The 24699-nt window shown below is 41.1% G+C and overlaps 1 protein-coding gene across 1 annotated transcript in view; it reads right to left on the bottom strand.

Annotated features, from left to right (window-relative positions):
- LOC311130415 (homeobox protein Meis1) overlaps window positions 1-6322 on the bottom strand; it is a 33872-nt gene extending 27550 nt beyond the window's left edge. The window contains exons 1-6 of the mRNA XM_084163139.1: window positions 6108-6322; window positions 5120-5261; window positions 4858-4908; window positions 4418-4468; window positions 3697-3843; window positions 1121-1232 (exon numbers count right to left, since the gene is read on the bottom strand). Coding sequence (XP_084019265.1) covers window positions 1121-1232; window positions 3697-3843; window positions 4418-4468; window positions 4858-4908; window positions 5120-5261; window positions 6108-6304 — 700 coding nt within the window. The 5' untranslated portion in view covers window positions 6305-6322. The remainder of the gene's footprint in view (window positions 1-1120; window positions 1233-3696; window positions 3844-4417; window positions 4469-4857; window positions 4909-5119; window positions 5262-6107) is intronic.
- Between the last annotated feature and the right edge of the window lie 18377 nt (window positions 6323-24699).

Raw genomic sequence — 24699 nt, 5'->3', positions numbered from 1 at the left:
TGGCCTATCTAGGAGATGCAAGGAGCCAGTGTAAAGGTATCACTGGACTACATCCCCCAATATGGATCAACCAAGAATCCACTTTCCAACAGAAGCTCAACCAATATGTTTCTGTCAAATACTTCCCTTGAAGGAGCCACAATTCCCCAACCATCCAAATGGGGAATAAAAAGGGCATTAGGGGTGTTTGTGTTCTGGGCCTTGTGTTCTGGCTGTGTGACAGTATTTGTGTTTGGGAGTTAAAACACACAGATATCCCCGAAGCAGTCCACCCGTGGCGGTGCTAAACTGAAAATGTATGCGGGAGATAACAAAACCCCTGAGCGCTTGTTGCACTTGGCACACAAACAGCACTTTGCAAATGGCCCTGGTAATAGGTGATACACATCTGATTGAAACTATTTTGACAGTGTGGCGGGAGTCCACGAACCCAGATCCCTGCTCATAAAGACGGCCAATAGCAGAGGAGAGAGAGTCCCTTTAAGTTTTCTTCTCTACCTCAACCATTAGGAGCTAGCCTAGCATCGAATGTGTGTGTGTGTGTGTGTGTGTGTGTGTGTGTGTGTGTGTGTGTGTGTGTGTGTGTGTGTGTGTGTGTGTGTGTGTGTGTGTGTGTGTGTGTGTGTGTGTGTGTGTGTGTACTGCTCTCTGTTATTACACTTTCCCCATGTCCAAATAAAAGAGGTGCAGAGGCTGGTATATAAATCGTCGCTCAGTCGACTAGAACATAATGCGCCCTTTCTTCCAGATCCAGTCCCGGTCTGAGCTCCGCATTCACATTTTTCTGTCAACCCTCATCATTCACTCTCTCTTTCTCTCTGCTGTCTCTCTTTCTAGTCAACATCACATCCAATCCAAACTCGCCAACACGTGACACTCCCTCATTGGCTTGACATCGGATCAGTCCCAACACTGTCCCACTAATCTGAAAGTACCTGATAGGCGAACGCGATAATGGTGGACACCTTTCTAGTATTTTTACCTGTAAGTGAATATGATCTGTCCCAAAACTCTAAAATAGCTTCCTCGTTCCTCCCACTGATATGAAAGTATACTTGAAAGACAAAAGCAATAATGATGGACACCTATCCAGTTATCTTACCTATCAGTGAATCCTTACCTTCTTCACTGTTGTTGTCCCCACTGTGTGATGTGTGTCCCCCACTGGAGGGCCCAGGCGTCCCCGCCGAGCGAACTGACACTGTGTCATCGTGGTCTCTGCTCCACGAGATCTGATTGGATGACATGACACCGACAGTCAGCCAAGAAGCTACGATTTACCACAGAGAACGTGTCAATGGTCTATGCGTCATATTGAAACCAAGGGCTTTAAGTGAAGTTAGTCATAGAGAATAATCCACGGCCGACTGATTAAAAGAGATATGGATGGAGACCCAAAGGTATGTCGGCACGAAAGCCACATTCTTAGTTTCCTTACATATCATATCCATATCATACGCAGTACATATCATGTGGGGAAAAGGAGAAATAGCCTGTAGTCATTGCAAACACACAGCCAAACAGCCCTGTCCACACTGACTAGCTACTCCCCTCAGTTGGCGGTGCATCGTGGCTAACTCATTGCTAACTCCAGGTCAGAATGCATACCCATTTATTCATAATCGTTTTTGACCAGCAAATGACTAATAATAAGTCCTCTTTGGGAAGGAAAAAAATGAAAAATATATATAATGTATTACGCTGCATACCAAGTGAATGCCGTCAGGCTGTGGTAATCTAGAACATATGCTCAGAACACAAATGGTTAAAGCAGCGATGGCCAACTCCAACAAGAGGAGTTCCCAACTAAACTAGCAAGGGGGATGGAAGAGGGGGAGTGAGTATAGGGCTGAAGAGATTTGTTCTATCAGAATGGAACCACTCCCGAGAGATGGAGGGTTTCAAGTACCGAGACACACACACACACACGCACTCAAACATGTACACAAACACACACACACATGCATACACACACACACACACACACACACACACAACACCGCCACCACCTCCCACTATTCCCCCATAACCAGTGTTAGGTACTCCCTATACAGCCCCACTTGAGAAGAGAAATTAAGTGTGGAATTAAGTGTGAAAATGGTACACTATTGGGCTAGAGGTGTGGGGACAAAGTGCCTGCAAGGTAGGGTGTGTGTCGGGCGGGTGCTGTACCATGCATGGACTTATGAGTGGGAGAGTGACGGCTGGTGGGACAGGTTATTGGGTTGACCTCCACATCAAGGGGCTACACTTTAGTGTGCTACTTCATAATGTATCCCATTTAGCAGACCCTTTTATCCAAAGCGACTTACATTTGAGTCTATGTAACCCCAGTGGGAATCGAGCCTACGACAGGTGTTGCTAGCGCCACGCTCTTACCAACTGAGCCACACAACTTGTTTAATCAATAGTATAAATAAACAGTGCTTATAAGACTCAGGGGACCCGTGCTTATCAGTTGATCACGATGATTGATCGATAATAATAAAAATACTCTGGCAGGTGACAGCACAATCAACGAAGGCTATCAAAGTGCAAATCAGCAGATGTGATCAAAGTACTACTGGATGGAAGTCTCACTACCTGATATAATATAATAATATAATATGCCATTTAGCAGACGCTTTTATCCAAAGCGACTTACAGTCGTGCGTGCATACATTTTTGTGTATGGGTGGTCCCGGGGATCGAACCCACTACCTTGGCGTAACAAGCGCCGTGCTCTACCAGCTGAGCTACAGAGGACCAGTGAGAGGACTGAATGGGATACATATTAATTTGTGATATATTGTAGATTGATTCACACTAGAATACAGCTTGGATAGAAGACTATTTTATAATACAGAGCTTGGAAGCCTGAAGTAAAGTGAATGGGACACTCAGAACATCTCAACAACAGGCTGACATAGGCTAGGGAGGGTGTTTGAAACTAAACACCGAGACATATGAGTTGTGCGCCATTTGACACTCCACTAAGCTGCCTGAATTTATGCTCGTTGCTTTGGTAAATACATTGTTAAATGGTTAACAAGTCTCTGTGTGGCTGACATGGCACTTGGAGGAAGGGATTCCATATTCCTAAAGCCTTGCTTAAAGGGTGGGTGCAACTTGACTTCAAAACTGGCTTGATTGCATTCACACGAAAAAGGAGCAGACTTGACTCTTCACCTCTTGCCCCTTTTTTGGTCAACGGTAACTTTTTCGAGCACATGCAGCACAATGAACATAATTAACACATAAAAACACCATAAAATAGCATAATAACAATTAAAATGTTTCCCATAGTCCCTCGAAGCATTTAATCATGAAGTAATATAATAAAAGCTATTGTTTACCGGGATCCTTGCTTCAAACAAGTTTTTTCCAAAACATGTTAATGGTCATGTCAGAAAAAAGTAGAAACCATTTATTATGCTTGGAAATTAAATGGAATATAAACTGTGTTCACATTGTCATTTTGTCAAATGGGTAGGCCTACATTTGATATTTGATTTATTTTAAGGTCACTTATCAATCTATATCTCTAAGAGGAGGCCAACAATTTCCTAAATTATATTTTTTCCATAGGCCTATCTATTTTGATAAAACTATCTAGACAGCATAAAACGCGTGCGACGTGTTCTCTGTATAGGCCTACAATTCAAATGCACTTATTAGACAATTATATTAATACGCATGTGATAGGCAAGAGCTTACCTGATCAAGAGGCCCAGACGATCTTGTAAAATCTTCACTGTCAGATTTATTTCCACCGTCCCTGTCGTCTATGACCAAATCAATGGGCATTTTTCCTTTCAAGCAGCTGATGTATCGATGACAGAAATTATCGCATAGCTCGTGTACCTGCAAACATGTATCAAAACGGAGTGAACACTATACCCTATGGGAAAGCCCTAAAAAATAAAATGTAGATGGTGGTAATTAGTGATATTATAAAGAATTGCCTATCCCTTGCCCTTGTGACAGGCCTAAGTTACGATTCAAGCAAATTGGCTTCAAAAATAGCAGAACTACATTACATACATTTGACATGAATTGTAGAAAAACGAATGATTACTTTTTTTTCTTACTTTTTTTTTTATATAATTGTGCGAGAACTGTAGGATACTTTAGCAACGTGATCTCCTCACTAATGAAAGTTGCAATATAGGCCTAACATGAGCAATATGGCGACTATTATATAAACGCCCTCGCATAATATTTTGCAAGCGCATCCATCAATGGCAACATTATCAACTCCATAGCATAAAAATGTTATTTGGGCAACCAAATATACTACCACCACTATTACACCTCTACTACGAAGTTATAGCATAATGCTATTCATCATCGCAATCGATTGCGATAAAATATCTGATTTTTACAGCACGAGGCCTATCAGTCACACAGTGCATGAGATGGTTATGAGTAAATCTACCTTCTCCAGCTCGAGCAGATGAAACCGTAATACTTGAATTGCTTGTATCATCTAGGAGGAAAAGGTTTGCATTAAAACATTTTTATTCACATTTTGGAGCATTACATTATTATTAATATTGTGTGTGTGTGTGTGTGTGTGTGTGTGTGTGCGTGTGTTTGCACGCGCACGACCATTAAAAACGTGTAGACAAAATGGATCAGGATCAACATTATGAAAATAATTAGCATGAAAGCAAACAAACTTTATGACAAGAAAATCGTTTTGACAGAAAACGATTACACAAACGTGTATCTGTTATGACACCATTAATAACAAGGACTGTGATAAAGTCAAATTCACACTAAAGTGTCGGCTACTGTAGACAATGAATGCATGTATTCATAGGCCAACTGTTCGATACTGTTCTTGTGAATGACCTAAAGCAAGTGAGTTCTTACCAAATTATCAATTTCCGGATTTGATGAAAATATAGGCTTCTCTGATCGAATCTGAAACAAAAGTGTTACAAGTTCACTGTTTACTGAGCGTCGTACATCATTGATAACCATGGTGTTCACATGCATGGGACAGCTTTGCTTACAAAGTTTTCACAATTCAGAATTACACAACATGTAAATATGCACAACAGTTATTTACCCTAAAATATTAGAATTTGAACAATTTGAACTTCACCAAAACAAGTAAATAGATATGTCTAACCTGTTTTGAAAATACTGCTATATCCTCATTGAAAGACTCGGAGGAACACACGTCGCCTCCAGCGACCCCAGTTTCTCTCGGTGTGCAAGTTGCTAATTCACATTTTTCAAAAATCAGTGCTAGAAGTGGGAAAAGGGGGTGCCTAAAAGGAAGAGAGAGGACATTAACACTATACGCCGCCTTGGAAAGTTTGCGAGTCGGTATAGGCCCAAACTAAGAAAGTAGGTTACATCGACTTTCAATCACATTGCCTTCTGTTTTCAGTTGCAAGTTGAATAAATACTGCACTAATAAAACATTCAGAAATGTAACAGCACAATAATGATATACAAGTAGGCCTAGTCCTACTGCATGAAAATAGTTGGTCATATAGGCATAACTGGTCGTATGGCAACCTCAGCCCTCGAGTGCCTTATTTAGAACACGATTCAACATTTTAGGACAACGAAATAACACCATATTCTTCAGTGGGATTACATTATGAGCTTTACAATAGAGTATAAGACTATTAATTTTGCCCTGAAAATAGGCTTATATTATGGTACACAAATATAAACAACGCTGCCTATACATTATTGTGAAGTAGGCAGGGCAGTTTGAGAATGTGTTTGATGTACAATTGTTTAATTCTGAGAGTTGGATTTACAAACATTTTGGGAGTTAGGTTATCTAACTCAACCACTGGCTCCTGTTAAACAATAGGCTACATCCAAATCATGAATTTTGTGAATGCAAAATAACATTATATTTAGACTGAAAGCCAAATGCAAACGTAGCCTATGCATCTTTTCGAAATCTCAGGGGACAATGTCATAAATTAACATTTCAAAACAGATATACAATGTTTAAACAAGCCTACACAGAAGAGGTTCTAATTAGCGAGAATTTCCCAAAGCCTCCCTCTCTCTTAAACTTTCATCGCTCACATTTGTGGTGGTTAATATCCCCAATGGCTATACACTTTACGTTGGTAGTAAAATAAACGTACCCATAAATGGCATCTTTGTCTCTTTTTATAGCGTCGTTGACGGAGGAGCCCATACTGGGCGGGATGGCACTGGCGTGTGTTGAGTGCGGGTACTGGTGCGAGTGGAACTGGGGCCCGTGGTTCAGGTGAACCGCCTGCATGGAGCGCGCTGCATGAGGGTCCCCGTACATAGTCGAGGGCAGCCCTACTCCGTCCATTCCATAGTGGGGAAGGTCTTCATACTGTCAAAAGTGAAATATAGAGAATGTTCTAAAATAATAACCAGTGACTGTTGTGCTACCTCTCCTAATTTTGAATGAAGGCCTGTGTTGATAATAGCTATACTAAAAGTCATAATGTAATGATACTGACAATAAAAACGAATTATAAAGACTAATAACAAGAAAAATGTATTAACAACAATAGTAAAATAGCTAGAATGATGTTGTTGGCAGTCTATACTAATAATATCAAATACATCTAGGCCTACTAAATTAGTATATAAAAGAAGTGCTAATGTGTTAGGTATATGGTGCTAATAGTAACCTATGGTATGTTTAGTGGTGGGAATAATATTAGTGGCAATAAAAGCCTATGTTGATCATCTAATTGAATATCAATGGCAAATGTTCATTGTTTGTGGATTACGTTGAATCATTAACATTTTAAAACGTTGTGAAAAGGCTGTTAACTTTTATGTGTCTAAAACTTTCAAACGTTTTTGGTAGGCTTAATTATTTCAGCCGATTAGAACAACAGGGTCTAGTTTAGACAAAACAATATCACAAATGTCTACACTTTTCAGTCTGTATTCTTGATGATATTTCAAAGAAAGAAAATATTGTTTTGTTCATCTTGACAAAACTAATAGCTTAAAGAAACTTTAAAAAATGACAGATGCATTTTAGATAGGCTAATTGTTCATGCATGGCTACATGGCCTATCTAAACTATTTCGAGTATATGTTGAGAACGTTTTTAAGTAATCACATTTTTTACACTAAATGTTTAATTGATTTATTTGTATGTCATATATCAAATAAAAATGCAAAATATTATGAAATGTTGAAAAGGACAGATATCAACAAACTAAACCCAAAGCGAACATTCTCTACATACTTTTCATATCTGTAAAGACTGATATTGCATACACAAAAAACATTTGTGAAATGTCGTCCATGTTCTTGTTACCAAACTTACATCATGTTTTTTTTGTAAATCTTTTAAGTTGATGTGTAACAACTTGGTTATAGCCTACATTAAACACTGGACCCCCAAAGATGGATGCGGCGTTTACGAAATGCAGAATATCAAAACACGTCATAATAGTTGGGTAAAATGAATTATGTGATGAAGTTTGCAGTCTGCAGTCTATAGTTCTTTAGACAAAATGAAAATGCAAGTGTTTATTGTACTCACAAACGTTCAAATGCTGAATAGTAGGCTAGCATGTAGCAGGGGTATATATAACAACTTATAGCTCTACCAAAGGGCTGAAACACCCTCTTATTGCATAGCTGCCTGCTTGTTGTGCCATACAAATGGAAAATTGCGCACAGTAATCAGCCACGTCTCAATTGTAGCTTTATTGCCATTGCTAAAAGTTCTGTCAATACGCACCCGTTGCGCCATCGGCCTGTCACTCTAGCCGATTCCAATCGGACTCTAAACGTCTTCTACGAGGCCAGGGCTGAGGGAAAATAAACACCTAACTCCAAATGCAAGATTAAGAATACTGTGCTCGTCTCTCCAGAGAGGATGGTTGCCAGATCGTCAGCATAAATCCAGCAAGACAAAAACACCACAATCCAGTATAGAGCTCCTTCGCTTTCTCCTGGAGACCGTTCATAAAGAAGCGACACTAGGCTACGACTTCACGCTTGCGACTGGTATAATAAAATGCCCCTTACATGAAAAAAAACATTGAGACTCTAGTCTCGCTCAACAAGCAAGCTGTCAATCAATATCGAGGTTGTCAAGTTGCTTAATTAATGATGACTCGTCGCGCTCTTCCCTCACTTGGAATGCTTCAGATATTCATGTAGAGATGTTCAAAAACAGTCCCCATCGTCTCCTCGATCACTTGCAACTCCAGTGAAGGTTTTCTTTGATGCAATACCATCCAAGTGGAGATCTGAAGAAGGAGGGGTGATATTTTCTGACTTAGTTTTTCTTAAAGGAGCCGTCGTCTATCCGTCCGCGTTTTGGTGGATCCGGATGTGCAGTGTGAATGCCGTGCTTGGGTCTCCAAATGCGCGCGCGTGTGTGTGTGTTGTTGCAGGGCGCATAACGCAGAGAGGGTAGCTTGAACAATTTGTGCAAACCCGGAAGTAGTGGTGGCCATAACTGGTCACATATTGGCATGGGCCACATCAAGTGGAGAAACCGGTGGGGGCGTTTGAGAACTGTAAAAATAGCATATTCAATCGCATATAGGGTTGCATTATCTGGTGCTCAGCTGTAAGATTTGTTGTGGCAATGACGAGCATGCCTTAAGTTTATTTAAAGAATACATATAAATATTAACAAAAGATGGGCTATAAATAAGCAAATAACTAACCATGAATAGAAACAGCTGTCAATTTTTCCCCAACATAAAAGTAGTCTAACAAATAAGCAATTAACTTTTTTTTTCAGGTTTATAATAGCACTCTAAAACATTTATTTTATTGGAGGTTGAGTGTAAGAATTTGACACGCCTTCACAGAATTGATTGACAGACCTTTTGTCCAATATGACAGTAGAAGTGGGAAGAGAATGGGCGCAATTAAGCGGACGTCAAGCCACAGGCCTCTGTTCTCTAATACAAAAATGGATGGTTTGGTGCATTGGGGACATGGACAGCATTGTGTAATGAGAGCTTGCAAATAGATGACTAACTGTACTTGTATGTGTAAAAAGAAAGTCACTGAACTATAGCCTATCAAATTCAGTTTACTAGCTACTGAACTATAGCCTATCAAGTTCAGTTTACTAGCTATTGGGGATTAAATCTCCCTCACCAACCATGCATAAAATTACGAATTTCTTTAATCACTGTAATTACGTTGTAGTTAGTCTACAGTTTAGTGTGTAAACCCTTTAACTTTTGAGTCCGTATCCAACAAAGTATTAATGTTATCAGGTCAACTTTAAATGAAGATTGGAGGAGCAGTGATTTAAATATGGCATGAAAGTCGTTTAGAGTTTGTCCAAACTGTTATCCAAAGACGCATAGCCTTGCCAAGCTTCAAACTGGTAGGCTGGTCGTGTTGCCTTCAAAATACGTTAGCTTTACCCAGAGAGAGTGGCTACCTTCTCCATAGAAATAAATGTGGCCTTATCTCTCTCTCTCTCGAGGATATACCTATGAGTAGATTCAATTTTACCAACCTCTTAAATACTTGGAATATGTGACGTTGTTTTCATTGGATTGAGGTTAAGGAAATATCTAAATAATTTAACCTCAATAATTGTTGATATTTCAAATAGTGTAAACCTCGGTGGTAGGCTATTAAAGCTGCTTTCAGATTATAACATACATTTGATTAAATGAAGCATAGTTGCAGGACGTGCAGGCAGGAAAAACCGCTTTGAAACCAAACTTTTGATTTATTCTGTAATTGGTTGTATGAAGAAGCTATCCAATGAGGTCCTTATAATGACATATATTTGTTGAAGGTACTATGACTAGGTATCCCCCTTTCCTTTCCTTTCCTTTCATGTATTTTTCTGTCAATCTTAGACTAAACTCTGAAAGTTATGGAAGGACTTGTAAGAGGCAATTAACGTTTATTTTAGTTTTGAAATCGTCAAATCAATAATTAGTATTATTTGGAATGAAAATTAATTAATCAATTTGTAACGTGAATTAACGAATATTTGTGTCTATGGGCTACTTTTACAGACTTTATTAACACTCCTAACATGTTTTGAACTTTACTCAAACCACAATCCACAATCCACATGGTTATTAATGTCTAGACTAACCAAAACGTGAATTGGCTCATTTGGAAGAACCACATTTGTATTGTGGTCAAGAAAACACATAGCTGTAGATACAGTGTAAGTTAACATCCTTTACTGCCCACATTTGACAGTTTGTTTAAAAAGCTCCCTCTCTCTGAATAGCTCATCAAATGTTTGCTGAACAAACTCACATTTTCTATTGAGTGACCAGATTTTCTTTTGAAAACCATTCAAATGTTTTTACACATAGGCCAAAATTATCGTACATTTCACAGAAAACGCAAACGTAACCTATGGAATAGCCTTTCACAGCTGAAAGTAACACGGAAATACATTTAACAGGAACTGGTATTGTCCCCTTTTACATGAGTCCATTCTTAATAATGTGATAGAAAATGTGTAATTTGTATATCTCATGACACTGATAGTAATCTGTTTTCAACATTACTGTAATCAAATGAAGCAATCTGTTACATCACAGGTCTAGCTGATTTAGGCATGCATAGCCTACCATGAAATATCTTCTGCGACCAAGATATGGGTTAACAAGTCATCACTGTTTTTCACTGACGCTGTTTGGGTATGCAGTTTGTTTGGTCGTTTACTGGACCATTTGCGCCATCTAGTATTAGGCAAGCGCAAGTTCAATTAAGATGTGTTTGAGTTGTGGTATTTATTGTAATAGGTCTGCTATAGAGTTGTTGTAGCCACTTTGCGACAGAAAATAAACATTTCACTTTATATAAACGTCTTTTATGCAGACAAAACGTATAGCAAAAGACACCTGTTACACCTGAGTTCCACAGATAGTTAGGCCTACATGGAATTGCATTGGTGGAAAAAGTACCCAATTGTCATCCTTGAGTAAAAGTAAAGATACCTTAATAGGAAATGACTCAAGTAAAAGTGAAAGACACCCAGTAACATACTACTTGTGTAAAAGTCTAAAAGTATTTGGTTTTAAATATACTTAAGTATCAAAAGTGAATGTAATTGCTCCCGAGTGGCGCAGCCGTCTAAGGCACTGCATCTCAGTGCTTGAGGCGTCACTACAGACCCCCTGGTTCGATTCCAGGCTGTATCACAACCGGCCGTGATTGAGAGTCCCATAGGGCGGCGAACAATTGGCCCAGCGTCGTCCGGGTTTGGCCGGTGTAGGCCGTCATTGTAAATAAGAATTTGTTCTTAACTGACTTGCCTAGTTAAATAACGGTAAAAAAATGTAATTGCAAAAATGTACTTATGTATCAAAAGTAAAATAATAAATAATTTAAAATTCCGTATATTAAGCAAACCAGATGGCACAATTGTTTGTGTTTTTTAAATGTATGGATAGCCAGGGGCACACTCCAACACTCAGACATCATTCAGAAACAAAGCATTTGTGTTTAGTGAGTCGCCAGATCTGAGGCAGTAGAGATGACCAGGGATGCGTGTGAATTGTTCCATTTCTGTCCTGCTAAGCATTCAAAATGTAACGAATACTTTTGGGTGTCAAGGAAAAATGTATGAAGTAAAAAGTACATCATTTTCTTTAGGAATGTAGTGAAGTAAAAGTAATCAAAAATATAAATAAGTAGTACTTAAGTAGTACTTTAAAGTACTTTTCCTTAAGTACTTTACACCACTGTGGAATTGAAATATCTTGATGTGATGGTATGGAACTACACAGTAACTAAACTATTAAATCATTTGAAACAAAATTTGGCAAGTTCCCTTTCAAAACAATTACATTATATTTTATATTTCTGCTGTCACCATGTACAGCTGTTGTGTAACTACATAAGATTTTACATGGCGTAAGAGCAACTTGTAAAGTGTTTTTGAGGACCCATCAAAACTGTTAAACTTTCCTCCTTCCTAAAGTTTGCGACTAAAGTAGAAATGTCTCTGTCCGTTTTATGAGCTATGCATTTTATACATGCATTAATTCCATTTTACCACAGCATATCCTATCTCTGGTCCAAAATAATAACTTAAACTAATGGTTGGTCTCTGAACATTTGAAAGAAAAATATGATTTCAAATAGATTCATAGTCATCATACATAGTCAAGACCTAAACTGAATAGTTTTCACATTGACTGTTCTCTGATCAAAGTTGTTACACTATAGGGAACACAACTGCATCATCAGAGCTAAATACAGGGGACCTCAAGCAACAACACAGCATATATGTTTCATTCTGCAATATGTCACACTATTATTAATTTATGGAGACAGATAAGTGCCAATATTATGTACAGTGGGGGAAAAAAGTATTTAGTCAGCCACCAATTGTGCAAGTTCTCCCACTTAAAAAGATGAGAGAGGCCTGTAATTTTCATCATAGGTACACGTCAACTATGACAGACAAAATGAGACGGAAAAAAATCCAGAAAATCACATTTTAGGATTTTTAATGAATTTATTTGCAAATTATGGTGGAAAATAAGTATTTGGTCAATAACAAAAGTTTCTCAATACTTTGTTATATACCCTTTGTTGGCAACGACACAGGTCAAACGTTTTCTGTAAGTCTTCACAAGGTTTTCACACACTGTTGCTGGTATTTTGGCCCATTCCTCCATGCAGATCTCCTCTAGAGCAGTGATGTTTTGGGGCTGTCGCTGGGCAACACGGACTTTCAACTCCCTCCAAAGATTTTCTATGGGGTTGAGATCTGGAGACTGGCTAGGCCACTCCAGGACCTTGAAATGCTTCTTACGAAGCCACTCCTTCGTTGCCCGGGCGGTGTGTTTGGGATCATTGTTATGCTGAAAGACCCAGCCACGTTTCATCTTCAATGCTCTTGCTGATGGAAGGAGTTTTTCACTCAAAATCTCACGATACATGGCCCCATTCATTCTTTCCTTTACACGGATCAGTCGTCCTGGTCCCTTTGCAGAAAAACAGCCCCAAAGCATGATGTTTCCACCCCCATGCTTCACAGTAGGTATGGTGTTCTTTGGATGCAACTCAGCATTCTTTGTCCTCCAAACACGACGAGTTGAGTTTTTACCAAAAAGTTCTATTTTGGTTTCATCTGACCATATGACATTCTCCCAATCCTCTTCTGGATCATCCAAATGCACTCTAGCAAACTTCAGACGGGCCTGGACATGTACTGGCTTAAGCAGGGGGACACGTCTGGCACTGCAGGATTTGAGTCCCTGGCGGCGTAGTGTGTTACTGATGGTAGGCTTTGTTACTTTGGTCCCAGCTCTCTGCAGGTCATTCACTAGGTCCCCCCGTGTGGTTCTGGGATTTTTGCTCACCGTTCTTGTGATCATTTTGACCCCACGGGGTGAGATCTTGCGTGGAGCCCCAGATCGAGGGAGATTATCAGTGGTCTTGTATGTCTTCCATTTCCTAATAATTGCTCCCACAGTTGATTTCTTCAAACCAAGCTGCTTACCTATTGCAGATTCAGTCTTCCCAGCCTGGTGCAGGTCTACAATTTTGTTTCTGGTGTCCTTTGACAGCTCTTTGGTCTTGGCCATAGTGGAGTTTGGAGTGTGACTGTTTGAGGTTGTGGACAGGTGTCTTTTATACTGATAACAAGTTCAAACAGGTGCCATTAATACAGGTAACGAGTGGAGGACAGAGGAGCCTCTTAAAGAAGAAGTTACAGGTCTGTGAGAGCCAGAAATCTTGCTTGTTTGTAGGTGACCAAATACTTATTTTCCACCATAATTAGCAAATAAATTCATTAAAAATCCTACAATGTGATTTTCTGGAATTTTTTTTCTCAATTTGTCTGTCATAGTTGACGTGTACCTATGATGAAAATTACAGGCCTCTCTCATCTTTTTAAGTGGGAGAACTTGCACAATTGGTGGCTGACTAAATTCTTTTTTCCCCCACTGTACATGATCAGAATACACAATCCTCAAATGTACATAAGTCACAATCCACAGACAGATACAATTTGCCTTGTACTCATACAGTATTATTAATGTGATTGACTTTACATCCTCGACCCCTCACCACCACCCAAATATGAGCCCCAAGGGGTGGATAATGACGGTAGGGATATTCTGGGGACAAGGGGGGAAGTTTGCAATGTCACTCCTGTTGTTATTCTTATTACAACATGGGGATGCCTTCCAAATGGCACCCTATTCTCTATGTAGTGCACAACTTTTTTACCAGATCCCTATGGTCAAAAGTAGTGCACTACATAGGGAATAGGGTGCCATTTTGGATGCAAACCGTGGGACAATTCAGATTGTACAATTCAGATTGCCCTGGAATGTGAAAAGAGCAAGTTAAGGGCCACAGAAAAAGGTCTTGGCCGCAATTATCTCTGGCCTCGGCCTGACAGAGACAGCTGAGTAGGCCTGGTATTCTTCCTGTTGCCGCTTGTTGTTGCTGTTTTGGGAGCCAAATGGACAATGTTTCTTAACCCCCATGGGCCCACTTGGTAGCTATTCTCGTACTTTTAAAGAATTGTAAAAATGTGGAAAGATACGAATAGGCTACCCAGAAAAGGCTTCTGCTGAGGATGAACCTGAATGGGGCCAATTTGTGCATGATTTATTAGGAAACATAGTGTGCACACACAGACAAACACACACATACAGTTGAAGTCGGAAGTTTACATACACTTAGGTTGGAGTCATTAACATTCGTATTTCAACCACTCCACAAATTTCTTGTTAACAAACTATAGTTTTGGCAAGTCGGTTAGGACATCTACTTTGTGCATGACACAAGTAATTATTCCAACAATTGTTTACAGACAGATCATTTCATTTATAACTCACTGTGTCACAATTCCAGTGGGTCAGAAGTTTACATACACTAAGTTGACTGTGCCTTTAAACAACTTGGACAATTCCAGAAAATGATGTCATGGCTTTAGAAGCTTCTGATAGGCTAATTGACATATTTTGAGTCAATTGGAGGTGTACCTGTGGATGTATTTCAAGGCCTACCTTCAAACTCAGTGCCTCTTTGCTTGACATCATGGGAAAATCAAAATAAATCAGCCAAGACCTCAGAAAAAAATGGTAGACCTCCACAAGTCTGGTTCATCCTTGGGAGTAATTTCCAAACGCCTGAAGGTACCACATTCATCTGTACAAACAATAGTATGCAAGTATAAACACCAATGGACCACGCAGCCGTCATACCGCTCAGGAAGGAGACGCATTCTGTCTCCTAGAGATGAACGTACTTTGGTGCGAAAAGTGCAAATCAATCCCAGAACAACAGCAAAGAACCTTGTGAAGATGCTGGAGGAAACAGATACAAAAGTATCTATATCCACAGTAAAACGAGTCCTATATCGACCGCCATAAAAAAGCCAGACTACGGTTTGCAACTGCACATGGGGACAAAGATCGTACTTTTTGGAGAAATGTCCTCTGGTCTGATGAAACAAAAATAGAACTGTTTGGCCATAATCACCATCGTTATGTTTGGAGGAAAAAGGGGGTTGGCTTGCAAGCCGAAGAACACCATCCCAACCGTGAAGCACGGGGTGGCAGCATTATGCTGTGGGGATGCTTTGCTGCAGGAGGGACTGGTGCACTTCACAAAATAGATGGCATCATGAGGAAGGAAAATTGTGTGGATATATTGAAGCAACATCTCAAGACATCAGTCAGGAAGTTAAAGCTTGGTCGCAAATGGGTCTTCCAAATGGACAATGACCCCAAGCATACTTCCAAAGTTGTGGCAAAATGGCTTAAGGACAACAAAGTCAAGGTATTGGAGTGGCCATCACGAAGCCCTGACCTCAATCCTATAGAACATTTGTGGGCAGAACTGAAAAAGCGTGTGCGAGCAAGGAGGAATACAAACCTGACTCAGTTACACCAGCTCTGTCAGGAGGAATGGGCCAAAATTCACCCAACTTATTGTGGGAAGTTTCTGGAAGGCTACCCAAAATGTTTGACCCAAGTTAAACAATTCAAAGGCTATGCTACCAGATACAAATTGAGTGTATGTAAACTTCTGACCCACTGGGAATGTGATGAAAGAAATAAAAGCTGAAATAAATCATTCTCTCTACTATTATTCTGACATTTCACATTCTTAAAATAAAGTGGTGATCCTAACTGACCTAAGACAGGGAATTTTTACTAGGATTAAATGTCACGAATTGTGAAAAACTGAGTTTAAATGTATTTGGCTAAGGTGTATGTAAACTTCCGACTTCAACTGTACATACAGTGCCTTCAGAAAGTGTTCACACCCCATGACTTTTCCACATTTTGTTGTGTTGCAAAGTGGGATTCAAATGGATTGAATTGTCTTTTTTTTTTGTCAACGATCTACACAAAATACTCTGTAATGTTAAAGTGGAAGAACATTTGGACATTTGAAAAAAAAATAAACATGAAAAATAACACCAATACACTGAGTGCACAAAACATTAGGAACACCTGCTCATTCCGTGACATAGACTGACCAGGTGAATCCAGGTAAACACTATGATCCCTTATTGATGTCACCTGTTAAATCCACTTCAATCAGTGTAGATGAAGGGGAGGAGACAGATTAAAGAAGGAATTTAAGCATTGAGACAATTGAGACACAGATTATGTATGTGTGCCATTCGGAAGGTGAATGGGCAAGACAAAAGATTTAAGTGCCTTTGAACAGGGTATGGTAGTAGGTATCAGGCGCACTGGTTTGAGTGTATCAAGAACTGCAACGCTGCTGGGTTTTTCCACACTTAACAGTTTCCCGTGTGTATCAGGAATGGTCCAGCACCCAAAGGACACCCAGCCAACTTGGCACAACTGTGGGAAGCATTGGAGTCAACAGGGGCCAGCATCCCTGTCGAACGCTTTCGACTCTTTGTAGAGTCCATGCCCGATGAATTGAGGCTGTTCTGCGGGCAAAAGGTGGAGCAACTAAATATTAGGAAGGTGTTCCTAATGTTTTGTACACTCAGTGTGTATCATGATTAGATACATTTTCAGCCCCCTGAGTCAATACAGGTTAGAATCACCTTTGGCAGCGATTACAGCTGTGAGTCTTCTTGGATAAGTCTAAGAGCTTTGCACACCTGGATTGTGCAACATTTGCCTATTATTCTTTTGAAAATTCTTCAAGCTCTGTCAAATTGTTTGTTGATCATTGCTCGACAACCATTTTCAGGTCTTGTCATAGATTTTCAAGCAGATTTACAGTGCATTCGGAAAGTATTCAGACCCCTTGACTTTTTTCACATTTAGTTACGTTACAGCCTTATTCTAAAATTGATTAAATTGTTTTCCTCCCCTCATCAATCTACACAAAATACCCCATAATGACAAAGCAAAAACAGGTTTTTAGAAATGTGTGCAAATGTATTAAAAATAAAAAACGAAATATTACATTTACATAAGTATTCAGAAACTTCTTGAAGCACCTTTGGCAGCGATTACAGCATCGAGTCTTCTTGGGTATGACGCTACAAGCTTGGCACACCTGTATTTGGGGAGTTTCTCCCGTTCTTCTCTGCAGATCCTCTCAAGCTCTGTCAGGTTGGATGGGGAGCATTGCTGCAAAGCTATTTTCAGGTCTCTCCAGAGATGTTTGATCAGGTTCAAGTACGGGCTCTGGCTGGGCCAATCAAGGACATTCAGAGACTAGGCCCAAAGCCACTCCTGCGTTGTCTTGGCTGTGTGCTTAGGGTCGTTGTCCTGTTGGAAGGTGAACCTTCGCCCCAGTCTGAGGTCCTGAGCACTCTGGAGCAGGTTTTCATCAAGGATCTCTCTGTACTTTGCTCCGTTCATCTTTCCCTCGATCCTGACTAGTCTCCCAGTCCCTGCCGGTGAAAAATATCCCCACAGCATTATGCTGCCACCACCATGCTTCACCGTAGGCATGGTGCCAGGTTTCCTCCAGACGTGACGCTTGGAATTCAGGCCAAAGAGTTCAATCTTGGTTTAATCAGACCAGAGAATCTTGTTTCTCATGGTCTGAGAGTCCTTTAGGTGCCTTTTGCCTTTTGGCAAACTCCAAGTAGGCTGTCATGTGCCTTTTACTGAGGAGTGGCTGCCGTCTGGCCACTCTACCATAAAGAACTGATTGGTGGAGTGTTGCAGAGATGGTTGTCCTTCTGGAAGGTTCTCCCATCTCCACAGAGAAACTCTGGAGCTCTGTTAGAGTGACCATCGGGTTCTTGGTCACCTCCCTAAACCAAGGCCCTTCTCCCACGATTGCTCAACAACACAATGTAACTCCAAGTCAATCACACTTCTGTGAAATCAAACTGTCCACTTAGGAAGCAACACTGATTGACAATACATTTCACATGCTGTTGTGCAAATGGAATAGACAACAGGTGGAAATTATAGGCAATTAGCAAGACACCCCCAATAAAGGACTGGTTTTGCAGATGGTGACCACAGACCACTTCTCAGTTCCTATGCTTCCTGGCTGATGTTTTGGTCACTTTTGAATGCTGGCGGTGCTTTCACTCTAGTGGTAGCATGAGACGGAGTCTACAACCGACACAAGTGGCTCAGGTAGTGCAGCTCATCCAGGATGGCACATCAGTGCGAGCTGTGGCAGTCTCCCGAGTGGCGCAGTGGTCTAAGGCCACTAGAGATCCTGGTTCGAATCCAGGCTCTGTCGTAGCCGGCCGCGACCGGGAGACGCATGGCGGCGCACAATTGGCCCAGCGTCGTCCAGGGTAGGGGAGGTAATGGCTGGCAGGGATGTAGTTCAGTTGGTAGAGCATGGCGTTTGCAATGCCAGGGTTGTGGGTTCGATTCCCATGGGGGGCACTCACTAACGTATGCACTCACTAACTGTAAGTCGCTCTGGATAAGAGCGTCTGCTAAATGACTAAAATGTAAAATGTAAAAAATGTAAGAAGGTTTGCTGTGTCTGTCAGCGTAGTGTCCAGAACATGGAGGCGCTACCAGGAGACAGGCCAGTATATCAGGAGACGTGGAGGAGGCCGTAGGAGGGCAACAACCCAGCAGCAGGACTGCTACCTCCGCCTTTGTGCAAGGAGGAGCAGGAGGAGCACTGCCAGAGCCCTGCAAAATGACCTCCAGCAGGCCACAAATGTGCATGTGTCTGCTCAAACGGTCAGAAACAGACTCCATGAGGGTGGTATGAGGGCCCGACGTCCACAGGTGGGGGTTGTGCTTACAGCCCAACACCGTGCAGGGCGTTTGGCATTTGCCAGAGAACACCAAGATTGGCAAATTCGCCACTGGCGCCCTGTGCTCTTCACAGATGAAAGCAGGTTCACACTGAGCACATGTGACAGACGTGACAGAGCCTGGAGACGCCGTGGAGAACGTTCTGCTGCCTGCAACATCCTCCAGCATGACCGGTTTGGCGGTGGGTCAGTCATGGTGTGGGGTGGCATTTCTTTGGGGGGCCGCACAGCCCTCCATGTGCTCGCCAGAGGTAGCCTGACTGCCATTAGGTACCGAGATGAGATCCTCAGACCCCTTGTGAGACCATATGCTGGTGCGGTTGGCCCTGGGTTCCTCCTAATGCAAGAAAATGCTAGACCTCATGTGGCTGGAGTGTGTCAGCAGTTCCTGCAAGAGGAAGGCATTGATGCTATGGACTGGCCCGCCCGTTCCCCAGACCTGAATCCAATTGAGCACATCTGGGACATCATGTCTCGCTCCATCCACCAACACCACGTTGCACCACAGACTGTCCAGGAGTTGGCGGATGCTTTAGTCCAGGTCTGGGAGGAGATCCCTCAGGAGACCATCCGCCACCTCATCAGGAGCATGCCCAGGCGTTGTAGGGAGGTCATACAGGCACGTGGAGGCCACACACACTACTGAGCCTCATACTGACATTACATCAAAGTTGGATCAGCCTGTAGTGTGGTTTCCACTTTAATTTTGAGGGTGACTCCAAATCCAGACCTCCATGGGTTGATAAATTTGATTTCCATTGATAATTTTTGTGTGATTTTGTTGTCAGCACATTCAACTATGTAAAGAAAAAAGTATTTAATAAGATTATTTAGGATGTGTTATTTTAGTGTTCCCTTTATTTTTTTGAGCAGTGTGTGTATATATATATATATATATATATATACAGTGAGGGAAAAAAGTATTTGATCCCCTGCTGATTTTGTACGTTTGCCCACTGACAAAGAAATGATCAGTCTATAATTTTAATGGTAGGTTTATTTGAACAGTGAGAGACAGAATAACAACAAAATAATTCAGAAAAACGCATGTCAAAAATGTTATAAATTAATTTGCGTTTTAATGAGGGAAATAAGTATTTGACCCCCTCTCAATCAGAAAGATTTCTGGCTCCCAGGTGTCTTTTATACAGGTAACGAGCTGAGATTAGGAGCACACTCTTAAAGGGAGTGCTCCTAATCCCAGTTTGTTACCTATATAAAAGACACCTGTCCACAGAAGCAATCAATCAATCAATCAGATTCCAAACTCTCCACCATGGCCAAGACCAAAGAGCTCTCCAAGGATGTCAGGGACAAGATTGTAGACCTACACAAGGCTGGAATGGGCTACAAGACCATCGCCAAGCAGCTTGGTGAGAAGGTGACAACAGTTGGTGTGATTATTCGCAAATGGAAGAAACACAAAAGAACTGTCAATCTCCCTCGGCCTGGGGCTCCATGCAAGATCTCACCTCGTGGAGTTGCAATGATCATGAGAACGGTGAGGAATCAGCCCAGAACTACACGGGAGGATCTTGTCAATGATCTCAAGGCAGCTGGGACCATAGTCACCAAGAAAACAATTGGTAACACACTATGCCGTGAAGGACTGAAATCCTACAGCGCCCGCAAGGTCCACCTGCTCAAGAAAGCACATATACAGGGCCGTCTGAAGTTTGCCAATGAACATCTGAATGATACAGAGGAGAACTGGGTGAAAGTGTTGTGGTCAGATGAGACCAAAATCGAGCTCTTTGGCATCAACTCAACTAGCCGTGTTTGGAGGAGAAGGAATGCTTCCTATGACCCCAAGAACACCATCCCCACCGTCAAACATGGAGGTGGAAACATTATGCTTTGGGGGTATTTTTCTGCTAAGGGGACAGGATAACTTCACCGCATCAAAGGGACGATGGACGGGGCCATGTACCATCAAATCTTGGGTGAGAACCTCCTTCCCTCAGCCAGGGCATTGAAAATGGGTCGTGGATGGGTATTCCAGCATGACAATGACCCAAAACACACGGCCAAGGCAACAAAGGAGTGGCTCAAGAAGAAGCACATTAAGGTCCTGGAGTGGCCTAGCCAGTCTCCAGACCTTAATCCCAAAGAAAATCTGTGGAGGGAGCTGAAGGTTTGAGTTGCCAAACGTCAGCCTCGAAACTTTAATGACTTGGAGAAGATCTGCAAAGAGGAGTGGAACAAAATCCCTCCTGAGATGTGTGCAAACCTGGTGGCCAACTACAAGAAACGTCTGACCTCTGTGATTGCCAACAAGGGTTTTTCCACCAAGTACTAAGTCATGTTTTGCAGAGGGGTCAAATACTTATTTCCCTCATTAAAATGCAAATCAATTTATAACATTTTTGACATGTGTTTTTCTGGATTTTTTGTTGTTATTCTGTCTCTCACTGTTCAAATAAACATATCATTAAAATTATAGACTGATCATGTCTTTGTCAGTGGGCAAACGTACAAAATCAGCAGGGGATCAAATACTTTTTTCCCTCACTGTGTGTGTATATATATATATATATACATATACAGTGGGGAGAACAAGTATTTGATACACTGCCGATTTTGCAGGTTTTCCTACTTACAAAGCATGTAGAGGTCTGTAATTTTGATCATAGGTCAATCACATTGTATGATTTTTAAGTAATTAATTTGCATTTTATTGCATGACATAAGTATTTGATACATCAGAAAAGCATAACTTAATATTTGGTACAGAAACCTTTGTTTGCAATTACAGAGATCATACGTTTCCTGTAGGTCTTGACCAGGTTAGCACACACTGCAGCAGGGATTTTGGCCCACTCCTCCATACAGACGTTCTCCAGATCCTTCAGGTTTCGGGGCTGTCGCTGGGCAATACGGACTTTCAGCTCCCTCCAAAGATTTTCTATTGGGTTCAGGTCTGGAGACTGGCTAGGCCACTCCAGGACCTTGAGATGCTTCTTACGGAGCCACTCCTTAGTTGCCCTGGCTGTGTATTTCAGGTCGTTATCATGCTGGAAGACCCAGCCACGACCCATCTTCAATGCTCTTACTGAGGGAAGGAGGTTGTTGGCGAAGATCTCGCGATACATAGCCCCATCCATCCTCCCCTCAATACGGTGCAGTCGTCCTATCCCCTTTGCAGAAAGCATCCCCAAAGAATGATGTTTCCACCTCCATGCTTCACGGTTGAGATGGTGTTCTTGGGGTTGTACTCATCCTTCTTCTTCCTCCAAACACAGCGAGTGGAGTTTAGACCAAAAAGCTCTATTTTTGTCTCATCAGACCACATGACCTTCTCCCATTCCTCCTCTGGATCATCCAGATGGTCATTGGCAAACTTCAGACGGGCCTGGACATGCGCTGGCTTGAGCAGGGGGACCTTGCGTGCGCTGCAGGATTTTAATCCATGACGACGTAGTGTGTTACTAATGGTTTTCTTTTGACTGTGGTCCCAGCTCTCTTCAGGTCATTGACCAGGTCCTGCTGTGTAGTTCTGGGCTGATCCCTCACCTTCCTCACGATCATTGATGCCCCACGAGGTGAGATCTTGCATGGAGCCCCAGACTGAGGGTGATTGACCGTCATCTTGAACTTCTTCCATTTTCTAATAATTGCGCCAACAGTTGTTACCTTCTCACCAAGCTGCTTGCCTATTGTCCTGTAGCCCATCCCAGCCTTGTGCAGGTCTACAATTTTATCCCTGATGTCCTTACACAGCTCTCTGGTCTTGGCCATTGTGGAGAGGTTGGAGTCTGTTTGATTGAGTGTGTGGACAGGTGTCTTTTATACAGGTAACGAGTTCAAACAGGTGCAGTTAATACAGGTAATGAGTGGAGAACAGGAGGGCTACATAAAGAAAAACTAACAGGTCTGTGAGAGCCGGAATTCTTACTGGTTGGTAGGTGATCAAATACTTATGTCATGCAATAAAATGCAAATTCATTACTCAAAAATCATACAAATGTGATTTTCTAAGATTTTTGTTTTAGATTCCGTCTCTCACAGTTGAAGTGTACCTATGATAAAAATTACAGACCTCTACATGCTTTGTAAGTAGGAAAACCTGCAAAATCGGCAGTGTATCAAATTCTTGTTCTCCCCACTGTATACCCATGGTATACGGTCTGATACACCACGGCTTTCAGCCAATCAGCATTCAGTGCTCGAACAACCTGGTTTATAATAAAAAATAAATACTGTAGTAAAAAAAACTGTAATGTGTATATATATATATATATTAATTACTGTAGTGTTTTTGCAGACTACAGTATTTACTGTAGTGTTTTTGCGGAACGTAGTATACTGTAGTGTTTACTGTAGTGTTTTTGCGGACAATACTGTATTATTTACTATAGTGTTTTTGTTTTATTATCTTTGACCTAGCAGTGGGGGCTTCCTCCTTGAGGAAAACTACTGGACAAAATACTCAAAGAGCAAATTTTTCATAACCTTTACGTAGGAAGGTTTGAGGTCTGAACGGATAGTGTACAAGTGCACACTTCGGGAGAAGGGTAGAAATCTGAATGTAGCCAGGACTAACCATTGATTGGAGCATCCAACAGAGTTTGGCTCCCTCTACTGAATTTGGCCATAATATGCAATTGCTGCGGTATTGTAATCATTTTTATAGCCCTCACTTTGTTTTTGTTATCTGTTTAAAAAAACAAATAATATAATTTACAGAAATATATAAAGCAAAGTGTAGTATAAAAAACATTTTCTAGCTACATTGATTTTAAACTAAATGTATTACTAATAACATGAGGTGACACAATGCAATAATGTTACAGTACAATGCAAGAGTAGCATACCATGCAATGTCATGTCAGGTCGTGCTAGGTCATTTTACACCAAAATGTTATATATCAGATCATCTAAATTGCAGTGGTGTAAAGTACTTAAGTAAAAATACTTTAAAGTACTACTTAAGTCGTTTTTGGGGGGTATCTGTACTTTACTTTACTATTTATATTTTTGACAACTTTTACTTTTACTCCACTACATTCCTACAGAAAATATGTAATTTTTACTCACATACATTTTCCCTGACACCAAAAAGTACATTTCGAATGCTCAGGCAGGACAGAATTATGGTTCAATTCACGCACCTATTAATTTAACACGTTGTCATCCCTACTGCCTCTGATCTAGCGGACTCACTAAACACAAATACTGCGTTTGTAAATGATGTCTAAGTGTTGGAGTGTGCCCCTGTCTGTCCGTAAATAAAAAGGAAAACGTGCTGTCTGGTTTGCTTAGTATAAGGTATTTGATGTATAGCAATTACATTTACTTTTACTCAAGTATGACTATTGACTACTTTTTCCACCACTGTAGGCTACATTTAAAACCAGACACATTTAGGCTTTTACTGAAGTTGTATTTTACTGGGTGACTCACTTTTACTTGGGTCATTTTCTATTAAGGTATCTTTACTTTTATTCAGTATGACAATATTTGTACTTTTTCCACCATTGCTAAAATGTAATCTGGACAGATGTGAACGGCAAATGAATGTAAAGCATATGGTGACCACTAGTTGGTGGTAGAAGACAACTATTGTAGTT

Source organism: Coregonus lavaretus (genome assembly GCF_964263955.1).
Source record: "Coregonus lavaretus genome assembly, chromosome: 6".
In the NCBI taxonomy this organism is placed as follows: domain Eukaryota; kingdom Metazoa; phylum Chordata; class Actinopteri; order Salmoniformes; family Salmonidae; genus Coregonus; species Coregonus lavaretus.
The sequence above is the reverse complement of the archived record's forward strand: the minus strand, read 5'-3'. Positions and strand labels throughout refer to the sequence as shown.